Raw genomic sequence first — 12,751 nt, 5'->3', positions numbered from 1 at the left:
GCCAGGACTTGATTTAGAAAAAGTGATCCAGATCCGGTCCGGTTCCACTTGTTTCTGCGCGGACCGTGTGGTGCGTCCGTTTGATTTATTTATTATATTTTCCTTGTTTGTTTTGTTTGGTGTGGGTTTTTGTGTTTTTTCCCCCCCCTTTTCGCTTTTCGTTTTTCCCTCCTCTCTCCCCTCCCCATGCTATAGCGTCGCTGCGATAAAAATTCGTAAATTTCCCTCCACCGAGGAGGAGGCAACAGGGGGGGGGGGGAGGTTTGCCGCGATTGATGGACCCGCCGGAACCCGTTTTTCCCCCCCGGCCCCCTGTTTGCGGCCCGACCCTCCCCCTCCTCCCCGAGATTGCCAGCGCGCGCGGTTTTCTCTCCGGGGCTATCGATCACATCCGTCTCTGGGGCGAACGAGTGTTTTTCGCGGCCACATGCCCGACCCGACCCAGCGTTTTAGCCGTGGCCTACCGGATATGGTACCGCATGCACACTCTCTTTCTCGCGACGTCCGAAAGGTCCGGCTTTTCGAAAGACATCTCGAAACGTTTTTCACGCTGGAAGCAAAGTTCTCGTCTTCTTAAGATCCTCTTAATGTGTAAGACCAATATGGTTTTAGGGAGAGAGCCACCTCTTAACACACCAATGTAGCAGAATCTACCAATCTGCTAAATTTCATGTTGAAAGTAAAGATAATACACTAAAGGATATTGAAACGCATAAGAAGCAACTTAGAACCAAGACAACGCAACGGAAAACAATGTTGACAAACTATAGAAAAGATGAAAACAAACCGTAATGATAGCAAATAGCGAAACAATAAGATCTAAGTAGAATCTTGATCATGAATTGAGCTGATAACACGGGTTATTCAATCAAACAATTCATTAGTGAAGTAAACAAACCCACCCGATCACCGATTTAAATAAAATACATAAGTAGGTCACGAAAATTAGCTTTAAGTAAACCGACAAGATCGAACAGGACACAACACTTCAATATGCAGTACAGAAACTGTGACGTCTCCTCACGAAACCGAAACCGTTTTAAGAAGCGAACATAATGACTCGACAGATTCTCGTCGATCTTCTACATGGCCTGACGCTGAAACCTTGGCAAGTTGGGACAGACGTAACTGCCCCGTGGCATACGGCTGAACACGGTATCGGTTTCGCTTATCTGCAGGGTAGTTGCTTTTTTCCCTCGCCGTTCTTTGTCATCGTCCAGCTTTCACAGTGACCCGACGAAGGGTTTTTATCTTTTGCCTAGAATCCGGTGTATGCTTCTCATCCTCGTGCATGCTGGAAGGCCCTGTTATCGCCCATTTTTAGTTGAACAGACGCAGTATATTGCAGCCCTTCGGTGAGGCAACACCACAGAACGGTTCTTACTTCAGACGCACTACCATAAATAAATAATTCAAGGTCTCCTTCAATCAAACGTCAAACAAGCAGCTTTAATTGAAAAAAGAAGGTAATGTTGTGTCGCCGGAATCCGTGAATCAGACATCGGGAAACCATCTTCAATTTGCTGCAATTTTGGTGAAATTTGTTAAAAAAAAAAACTACCACCATTGAAGGCTTTTGGCTATGCACATATATATATCGTCTAATCTGCTTTTACCGCACCGTCGTACGGTAACTTTTACTGTTAATTGAGTTTAGAAAACGAAAAGAAAGCAAGCAAAGATAAAATGTAATGCAATCAGTGTTGTGTGTGTGTATGTTTGTGTGCGTTTTTCTCTCCATTTATTTTCGTTAATTTAATTTAAACGCCGAAGCGCGCAGCCGACGACGACGACGACGCACCAGAGCGCTTCCGCTTTGGGCCGATCGACGTTTACTGATCCGATACCTATCAGGGCAGCGGGGCAATTAAGGGAAACGGAAGGCACCTTCTCCCCCATCCTCTTCTTCCCCTTCACTCGCCTTCCTTTGGTTGGGAGAAACTCTGCGGTTGTGGCGGCCAAATCGATCGAAAAAGTGATTTGCGGCGATTTTGTTTTCGCCAATCAAACAAAACTGTATGAACATTTTCGGTTTCATCGGGGAGCGGGGGGAGGTGATGGGGGATCTTGAAGGGAGCTGTGGAAGTTGTAGAAGCCCTTCCCAACCTCAAACAAGAGGCCGGCCTCGAGCGGACCGGCGAAAGCTCCTCCGTTTTTAAGTGAATGAAATGGGCTTCCATCTCGTCGTTTGTTGATTCGATTCATGTTTATGGTTTGCTCGCCATATTGTACTATCATTTGCTTTTCAATTGTGTGTATTTGTGTGTAAAGATCATTAACACATCAAGCACCAGGAGTCTGCGGTGTTTTGACATTATTTTCACAACAAAATTGACACCCTGCGGTTACTTTCTGGTTTAGGGGAGATTGTGAAAATATACATCCTGTTAGATGAATCATTGCGAAACATTGTTTTCTCGTTATCAGAACAGGACACCAAATATAACTAACATTGTAAGTCAAACGCGGTCAGGAAAATAACAATGTGTCTAATTGGGACTGTTTGTTACATTTGAAAACAAAGCGAGAGAAATACTTGATCCTGCAGATAGTTAATCCAGTCAGTTTAACATTAGGAGAAGCGCCATCTTGAATTACTTAAAGTTTAAGTCGACGCGAGTTGCAACATGACGTGGTTGAGTTGCTTGTTTACTTTGTGTACGACATTTTGACATATCGCGACGAAAAAGAAGACATGTATAGGGTCTTTATCTATCATATCATAGGTCATAATATAACCTTTCTAATACACGTTGATTTTACGTATGTTGATCCACAGTGTCAGGTACTATGGTTGCTAGGCGAACGACAGTACCCCTGTGGCTCGTAGTTGTCCTCCTGCTGGCACTATCGGTCGGGGATTCGTCCACGCAGTCTGGACGACGCCGCAATCGCAATGAAAAGTGCCCCCGGGTACGTATTTGTCGCTGAAAGTCTGTAGCGCGGAAGCTGGCAGCTCTGACGGATGGTTGTCTTCTCTTCCGCACACCGGAACAGGTGCGGGCGATGCGCAACTTTGGGCTGAACGCGATGATGGGCCCGTGGTACGTGCTGCAGTACTTCGCCTCGACGGAGATGTTCCCCGAGTACGGCTGCATGCGCGGCTCGCTCTTCACCTCCGACGGCTTTGTGACCATGAACTTCACCTACGTCTTCCTCGATGACCCGCTCGCGACGTTCCAGCAGGGCAACATCACCTGGATCGTGCCCAACTACGCCCAGCCGGCCCACTGGGTGCACGCCGAGAGCAGCTGTAGGTGAAACCGACCACCCTTAGGACAGCTCAGATATTCAAGAATCTCATGTTTCATGTTCGCTGGCAGTCGAGGAGGTCTACAACACGTACGTGATCGACACGGACTACCGCTCGTGGGCCCTCCTGATGCACTGCGCGGAGAAGACCAACTCCCAGAAGTACCTGTCGGCGCTGATGCTGTCGCGGGAGCCAACGCTCGGCCAGAACGTCATCAACTTTCTACGGTAGCAAGGTTCTCGTTAGCTTCTCCACGCTGGAACTAATCGGCCTCTTGAACTTTACAGGGAAAAACTGCCCCGGTACGATATCGACGTGGAGAGCATGTTCAGAATACCGCAGGACAACTGCACGCACCCTGTCGCGGACCCGCACGCGTACTACGCCTACAGTACCTCGTAGGACTCCGCAGTTAGTGCTCCCCGACATGCTAAACTCCTTCCGCTCCACAACCCCCGGGACTTCCACAACTCCCCCAACGAAGCCAAGCCTGTTTACGGTGTAGAGCTGTTCTCCGACAGAGAAAGGCTCAAATCAAGCGTGCACCGTGTGACATATCCGATGTACCGTCACCGAACGATGATTGGAAATCCATTTTCTACCGGGCGAAAACCGGGCAACAATCGGCGGAGATGAAGAGGAGACCAACTGACCAGCGTGGATTGCCAAGAATGGGTCCCCTCTTCCCCATCTCTCCCTCCCCTCCCTTCCCAGACACCTGTTCGGGTCGCCCTTTTCGAGCCTCCTCCCCGCCTCCTCGCCTAATCCCTAACCAAACCAAACGCCCCGTCCAGTACGCGGTGAGAAAGTCGCAGTGGATTGCGAGAAAGGAAAGTATCGCGCATACGTACATATCTCGACGTACGTGTGTGCCATCCGCCCGGCGAACATGGACGGTGCAGGGCAGAAGCGGGTTTTGGTTGGGCAAAAACAACCCAAAAGAAAAAGAGGTAAAAAGGCGGTAAAAAAAACACACACAAACACAGAGAAATAAATACGGACTGCAACTGCATAAGAAATAAGTCAAGCAGGTATTTCATCGTTTTTGCAGCTGAAATAGCTAAACCGGTCGGTGCGGTAAAGGGGCAGAATGGCGGGGGGGAGGTTGCAGTTGAAGTTCGAAAACCGGACATAGCGCACTGGACGCGCTTTCGAATGGACGCCGGTGTGACAAACCGGAGAAGGGTGCAGGGCTTGAAACGAGAACGAGCGAGAAGGAGAAGCAAACGGAAAGGGAACAATTAAAGGACGCTCGGACGCTGAGGATGAGGAACACGCTTCATACAGCTTCCCCTAGGCCACGCTCGGTTGCGTGAATGGGGGGAAATACACACACGCCAAAAAAAAAAGCTGTCAAACAAGATACGGCAAACAACTAGCAGTGCGCCTTGCTGCCTTCCCCTTTTCGGTCGAAGGACCTGGAATAGACCGGGGTAGAGACCATCTTCAGAATGCCGGAGATGGCAGTACGTAGGTACGGGGGGGTGGGGGGGGGGGGGGCGTAGGAAAGAAAAAGTGGCTCGCTCGGGTCCAGATATCGGCCAGAAACAATCGATACCGAAGCCACGTTGAGCCACGATCCCATCGTTATCTGCGTCGCGGTGACAACCCGCCTGCGCCACAATGGTAAACTAGACCACAGCAGCTTTCCACGCGGACATGCCCTCCCCGGTGGGATGGATGACGGCTTAGAAGCTCAAGCGGATCTAGTGTCATTTCATTCAGGTTGCTTCCGATGGCACGCGTGCTACCTGAGTCTGGTTTCATATCTGTAAACACCGCACCTGTGCATCACGCGACCTCACATCTCGCCAGAGTCTAGTTTAGGGTATTCGGAGACCTTGGCCCTTTAAGAAACCAACTGCAAAACCCGATAACAAACGGTCTTCGGAGCTGCCGGTTGACAACACAGCGAATGATCCATGTCAACCCGATAAAGGTTTATAAACACACCGAGCTAGAGCCCATAAAGTCCCGTGGGTCACCTCATCCAGGGAATCCGCGTTGACTCTACCTAAATCGCAACGGTACCGCCTCATCGCGTTCAACCTTGGCCGGGGACACCTGCGAGCACCAGTTTCTGACGGCGAGTTCCAAAAGCTGCCGTTGCGCCCTTAGGGCACGCACACAACCCTCGGAAACGCCGGCAGGCTTGTCACTTCCTGGAACAGCTGGGAGCTGGGGAACATTAATTGCTCGAATTGGAGGATGAAACGGGGCCGATATATGGGCCACAGGAGTGGGTTTGGTTCAAAGGATGTGTTCAACCGGGTTGGGAGAGCACTGCTCAGTTCCCCTTAACCTATATTTAGTGTTTTAAGGCTTATAAGTAACACATTGTGTGTGTGTCGGGGGAAAGTAAGAGATCTGCGAAATATGTTCCAAAAAAGAAAGAACGTAGAGAAAAAGGTGTGTGTGTGTGTTTTGTGGGTGATGGTGCGCATCAATTGCCAAACGGTGCACGTCCTCCAAAATCGCACAATGTAAATGTCTCGCCCTTGCAGCAAAGCGCAACCTTTTGCATCTCAATGACTCTCCTCGCCGACATTATTTTTTTGCGTGCGTTTCCTTCCATCTACTAGGGTTGGTCGTGGTAGTCTGGGTCCAGTCTCCTACTCCTCCTCCTCCTCCTCCTCCCCACTGCGAACCTCACGCTCGACGTTTTGGTCATTCCAGATCTAGTCCGACATTCAGGTCTACCACCACCCCGGCGGTGTCTAGTCGAGTGTCAGCCAGAAATCCTGCAAACGAGCCCACACGCCGTTTTATGTCCATCCATCCATCCGTCCGTCCAATCCGTCCAATCCGTCCATCCTTTCATCTATCCATCTCTAGCCGTCCCATCGGAATTCGCTGTCGCGCTCCACCGAGTGACACTCCGCGGGCTCCAACCGGGAGTCCAACGTCATTCATGCCCCCTGGTCGTGTTTCGACACTTTTAGTTCCCGGAGATTGGTCGTCGTCGTCGTCGTCGTCGTCGTCGCTTGGCGCAGCTGACCTCATTTGCCCGCGGAGGGGTTCCCGCGCCGGAGCGGAAGCTGGCACACGTGTGCTGCTGCGCGGTGGTATGGCCGCGGAAGCACTCACTCTCACTTCAAACGGGGTAGACTTCGCAGACGTGCTGACAGTGGCCTGCAGCCATATAGGCAGCCATGGGACGCATCGCGCACAGATAGCCACCGCCACCGCCGGCGTATCTCACCAGTGACATTCCTTTTTTTCCCCTTTCTACTCCTCCCCTCATCTTGCATTCTTTATCCCCCTCTCTCTCTCTCTCTCTCTTGTTCGCTTTGTTTTCCCTTTCCCTTTGCCGATCGGATTCTCTAACTTCCTTTCTAGGACGTCGGAGGGCAGGCGGGCGCAGCTGAGGCGAAAAGAAAATATTTGTGACTGATTTCTTTTCACCCCTAATGGTATTTTCTTTCCCTTTCGTTCCACGCGCAGGGGTGGGGAGGGGGATGGGTTGCGGTTTCCCTATCGCGCCGCAAAACCGGCCCGACTGGCTCGGCTCCCAATCGCTCACGTGGTCAGCCGTGCACCGGGCAGTATGTAGTAGCAGTAGGCAGATATGGGAAGAACCGAAAACCTGTGCACCTCTCGTCGGTCTCTCACGGGCTGCTGCATCTTCCCATGCGCCCCACACACCTGCTCAATGTCAACCCATGCGAGCCCATCTAATGACTCCCGAGCACCGGGACATGAGGGACAAGAAGGTCCGGCATGTGGGGTTTGTGCAGCTTGCGTACACAGTGCGTACAGAAGCCTCAGCGCAAGTGCCAGATTTCGCAGGCGTGATGGGTTTTCTCTTTTGGAGGAACGCTCAAACGGTGGAGGATGTCTCTAGCATAGACCCTTTTTTGTTGACGGTGTCTCGGCCTTTCTCTCTCTCTCTCTCGCCTGCCTCTGGGTCCTCTAATCGACCCGGATGCCCCTTAAAAAGGGACCGGCTGTGCCATTCGGGAGAGAACCCTTTACGGGGAACTGGGAACGGGTCGCAACCAGGGGAGTTTCTATTTGCTTGTTTGTTTGTGCGTTTTTTTTGTCTGGTCACGCTCGGCGTCGGACGATTTGGGACACCGAGCTGTTCGGGAGCTGCTCCCGGGGGGAAAGCAGACTCCGGTAGACGGGAGCTCTTCTGAGGACCGGGGTCGCTAGAACACTAAACAAACGCGGGGAACCTGAACCAGAATGGGAACCTGAACCTGCGTTGCATATGCAGTTCTGGAGCTTCTATTGCTATCACACACACAGAACAAAACCCCTGGCACTATGTCGACAATGTTTTAAGAGCTGATTCCGTAGACATAGGCCGTTTTAGGTTCTGTAGAAATAGGTTATTCTATTCAGAATTGAGGGCAACAGGCTTTCTCCTCTACGGAATGTCAAGATACAGCTTACAGACTACTTGGCGCCTGGTAAACAGCTATGACTCCGCGTTCTGGTGCTGCTCTTCTGTGGACTAAGAGGATTAGAGCTAACAAAGCTAGTCCATATGCAATTCTCCTTTTGACTGGCTACTTTAGTGATAGAATCAACTGGAAAGGATGGAACTTTCTCCCCTGAAGCTCCCAGAGTAGCGCTCTAGAAGAGGATCCAGCGTGGCTCGACAGACTATATGACGTATAGATGTGAGGTTTGGTGGGGCAGTGACGTAACTAACGGCAAAAAGCGGATTAAGTCAATGTACTCCACTTCCAAGTCTACGTTATACCTTTGATGGAAAAAGTGCTCGCATGTAGTAAAAGTTTATTGCCAAAAAAAGAGGTCGCAAAACGGCTCTCGCTAGTTAAAGTGCGAGTCTACGATGCACTCTGTCCTCCGGTGCTGCTCCCCGTTTCACCAACGGGGAAGGACGCGGTCCCGGTACCTGACCCAGTTCTGCCCCGCAGGTCGAACGTCGCTAGGTGTGGCCTGGGTTGCCGAATGGTGCCGTACACATGCCGCGCCGCGTCTGTTATTATGCGAACGGTGCAAGACGAGCACCAAATCTGACACCGATCGATCCGCGAAACCGCGCGCTTGGGCAGTCTTCCGGCGTGCGCAGGGCGCGAATTGCACTACACATTACCTTTTTTAGGGTGAAAGTCGCGCTTTTCCAGCCGGAGGCCGGCTCTTCACTTTCCCTGGCGCGATGAATTCTACCTCGGTGGCGTCGACTGCCGTCGGCTCGGACAGTGATAATGTATTGTAATCAGTTTTTTTTTTTCGACAACCCCACCGAATACAGCTGAAAGCTGTTCTAAAGGGCTAACAGGTTCACAAGATCTTCGAAACGAATTAAAATAGACGACACAGAAAGATAAATCGATCAAAAGGTCTTGGAGACGAGCACACAAACAGATGTTAAGAATCTCGCAAAGAATTTTAAGCAAGAGAAAGAGGAATGCGCATCCGTGGGGAAAGAGGAATGCGATAAGCGAACCAGCAAGCGTGCAGATAGAAAGCAGCAGGATGGTTAAAAACCGATTTAAGAAAAGAAAACAATACTCGCGTCGAAAGAAAAATTAGCCAACGAGAGCAGAACAAAAGAAAACGAAAACGAAAACGTAAGGAGGCGATAAGAAGCCGCTGCCCAGGGGAAGAAAGCCGGTCAAAAAGGGAAAATGGCAAACTAAAAAAAGGAAGAAAAAAACAAGACACAGGAATGTTACGGGGCAAGGAAGCGTGGCAGAGGAAGAAACAACGAAACAAAACCGAACAGCAAAAACAGAAGGGAAAAGAAACGTCAAAAAGGGTGACCGAAGGAGAAAAAAAGCGCACGAAGAGGGCAAGAAGCAAAAGTTCGGGGGAAGAGAAAAAAAAAACGGTTTACAATTTTGAAGGCAGGCAAGAGGCTGTTCGGGATATGTGTGTTGCGGAATGTCAACACGTCAGCCACCAACCAGTGGAGAAGTGGCCCGGACCGCGAAACGCGCGGAGAAAAACGTGGAAATCAACAGTAAAAAGAAAACAAAAATGCAGCCTCCAGGGGGTGATTGAGAAGCGAGCGATGGAAGAAGGCAACAAGCGACGAACGTGAACAAAAAAAAAACACGCACACACAAATTTGCAAACGTTAGTTCGCACCGGGAAGAAAGTCGGCTCGCATCGGAAACCATGTGTTTGAGCTGAATAAAGATATATAAAACACGTAAATAACACTATCACTCAAAATTGGCACTTTCCAAAACGAAACTCTGTTATTCTTGGCTTCTTTGGCCTTTTCCATTTCGCTTCTTCGCTCGCTCACCCGGCAATAGAAGCGCCACACATTCGTGCAGCAGCAGGGAGAATTGGAAAGGGAAGGAAAAGAAAAAGAAGCCCAGTCGGGCGCAGACACACCGGTTCCAAGGGTGGGAATCCGGGTCCGGGGATCACCGAATTTTTCCGCGCACACGTGCCGAGCTTTCCGCCTAATGATGCGTTCGTCGTCCAACGCGGTGTGATGAAACGCTAGAATACGCACCGGAAATGTTAAAAAATTTTCCCGACAACCGCTAGCTTTTCCTTTGCCTGCAACTGAAAAGGGGACGAACCTACGGTGACTGCGAGCCGAAAAATTTAATATGGAAACCAAAGCACACACACGCACGCCCCGGTCCAAAGCCCCGTTTCCAAACCACAAGCGGAGCTCCTTCGGGTGCGGGTTCGGTTGCTCTGCTTTCCCGGTCCCGCGCGGCCGATTCGGGTCAGTCGGTTTCCCCCCGTCGGTGCCCGTGGGCAAATTTTAAATTTCGGAACCGGGTGTTGCTTCCATTCCGTTCCCCATTGCTGCCGTCGCCTTTTGCGGACCACCTACTTCGGTTCGGTCAACCGGGGAGGTATCGCGGGAGGACTCACTTCTTGGCACCTCCAATGAACCCCCCGAGCAGGATCAGGTTCTCGGTTAGATCTTGGCAAAATATCCTAGCATTGGACAGAACTTTGTGGAAAAACCTTCACCCTTCAACTGTAATATCTACGACTGCAAAAGTAGTAAAGCAACTTGCAAATAACATAAACATAAACAGTAAATATTAAGAGAGTATAAAAGAAAATAAACCCAGGACAATTTATCATTTAAAAACTATAAAACAAACAAAAAATTACAAAATACTACTACGTAAACAAGTTATACTTGATGGTGGATGTAGAAATATAGTAAAGATTAGAAGAATAGGAAAGGAAAGAATAAAGAAGTATGCATTGGCGTACTTTTGAGGGTTGTGTGCAGTGTTGAGAACGATGACGTTCAACCGCATACATTGATTCTTTTTGAAACTCTATATTTCAATGTAGTTCATTCATTTAACCATCACTTCGAAAAATGATACGATGACACTTTCTTGGTGAAATCATTTTACGCTCATTTTCCAGGTTTCGGGGCAGTTGGCATTCGAATATACACTGGTCTTGTCTCTTCTTTTGTGCGTTTGCAGCGCTAGTTCCAAGGTTTTCTGTTTGAAATACAAAAATATGTATGTGTTCTAAAAATAATAATAATTTTAAAACTTATTTTGATGTTTTACGCTTGTTTTCCGTTACGAAATTACATTTGTTTATCGAAAAATGTTTTCGAAATGACAAATATTGATTTCAACACAAAATCTATCTCTTAAATATAAAGAGCTTCAACTATATTGAGCTCATTAAAAATACAAAAGATAATTATCTAATCGTCATTGTTTAAAAATAAACTCCTATTGGTTGTAAAAGTAATCAAATTTGGGGATCATGGAGGCGAAGGTGTTCTGGTACTTGTCTTGTTCATTATACACTTAGCAAGTTACGTTGTTCTTTCCTCTTTCCAAATGTCTTCAGCTGTCCGATGAGTGGAAACGAGCTGTTTGTTTTTGAAGAGGAAACCCCCAAACTCAATCACCCAACGACGTTGCCAATGTGAGGCAAGAACCCCGGGCCACCCCCAGCACGTGTCAAAAATTCCGGGTGGAAAAGCAAACGAAGGTAGGAAAAACTGGTGGTTGTTTTAAACCGCTGTAGCAAACACTACTGTTACAAATGAATGCGATTCCCGCTTCTCGTGCTTGGTGGAAGAAGAATCCTTAAGGCAGCAGCCCCGTTCGAAGCCCCGTTCCAGGCGCACCCCCCAGACGTCCCCCCTGAGTAAGGCAACGAAAGAGAAGGCAAGGGGAGAGAAAGAGAGAGAGAGAGAGAGAATGCTTTTCCCATTCCCGTTCCTTTCGGAGGGGACGCGCTTTCTTTTGCGTTTCGCGTGCGAGCCCCCCCCCCCCCCCAACGTTGGATGTGCTGCTTGAGATGCGCGATCGGCGTGTGGCTTCTCCTCCTCACCTACCCTACCTCCCACCCCTCTCACCCCGTCGCCCAAAACGTTGCAGAAGTAACGGAGGCGCGCGCGAAGCTGCGTACGCATGCGCCTTCACCTTGCGCTCGCCTTTTTCCCGACGTCTCTCTTCGCTTCGCATTTCTTTCACCTCCTCCTCCTTCTCCTCTTCCTCCTGCGACGCCCTTCTTTCACTTTCTTTCTTTCTTTCTACCTTTCTTTCTTTCTTTCTACCTTTCTTTCTTTCTTTCTTTCTACCTTTCTTTCTACCTTTCTTTCTTTCTTTCTACCTTTCTTTCACCCGTTATCTCTCGTTCTCCTTCGCCTTTCCTTCACTTTCTTTTCGCCTTCTCTCTCTTTCTCTCTCCGTCCTGTCCCTTCGAGAACGCTGGATGCCGCCCGGTTTGTGAATGAGAAACTGGGCAGAGAAAGAGCCAGACGAATCCCCCCCCCCCCCCCCCCCCCGCTTCCTCACCCACATTCGTTGGTCCGGGTGGAAAAGGGGAGCAATTTTCGCCCGCTTTCGGCAGGTCGTCGGTTTTTTCGGCGCTGGAGCCTCGGCACCGGGATAATCGCATATGGTGTGCGAGGTGTGTGAGACCCGGCCTTTCCTTTCGCCCTCGGGTGAGGGGGGAAATAGGGCTGGTGCGCACCTTGCCACAAGGTAAGAATGACAAAAATCGAACGAACAAGAGAGAGATGGGGAGAAAGGGCGACAGAGTGAGATCGGTATCAGAGAGAGAGAGTGAGAGAGAGAGTGAGCCACGCACGTGTTGTAGGTCGAGGCTTGGGAATCCGAGACGGACAGCGTGAAGTAGTGGGGTCCATATATCATCATCATCGTCTTGGTCGTCGTCGTCGGCGGCATCAGCAGCAGCAGCAGCAGCATCATCACCATCATCATCACCATCATCAACAACATCTCGCGGAGGTTGGAGCCACACCGTCGGGGATCAACTATAACGTGGAAAGCAAACAGGTGAATTAAACATTCGGTCACAGACAACCGTGGTGTTCGGACGCGCCAGCCTACTAATCACGCATCTCTTCCGCATCGCTGTTCGGGGCATTGCGGATCTCTGGACGACATTCGAGGTGTGCTACCAGGTGATCCTGGTGCTTTTTTTAACTCAACAACCCGCGACCGTTGACAGTTGAACCCTTCGAGGGTCCGTGCGTGCGTACGTGTGTTCGTGTGTGCGTGTGTTTATGAGTGGATGTGGGTGTGGGTACCCCAA

The 12,751-nt window shown here is 49.8% G+C and overlaps 1 protein-coding gene across 1 annotated transcript; it reads left to right on the top strand.

Annotated features, from left to right (window-relative positions):
* Positions 1-2,790: 2,790 nt before the first annotated feature.
* LOC131268817 (uncharacterized) lies at positions 2,791-3,655 on the top strand. The gene is made up of 4 exons (XM_058271097.1): positions 2,791-2,913; positions 2,998-3,253; positions 3,324-3,480; positions 3,541-3,655. The coding sequence occupies exons 1-4, from the start codon at positions 2,791-2,793 to the stop codon at positions 3,653-3,655; spliced, it is 651 nt and encodes a 216-aa protein (XP_058127080.1).
* The last annotated feature ends 9,096 nt before the right edge of the window (positions 3,656-12,751 follow it).

The sequence above is a fragment of the Anopheles coustani genome, chromosome X, assembly GCF_943734705.1.
Source record: "Anopheles coustani chromosome X, idAnoCousDA_361_x.2, whole genome shotgun sequence".
Taxonomy (NCBI): domain Eukaryota; kingdom Metazoa; phylum Arthropoda; class Insecta; order Diptera; family Culicidae; genus Anopheles; species Anopheles coustani.
Note: the sequence above shows the minus strand (reverse complement) of the source record. Positions and strands in the feature narration are given on the sequence as shown.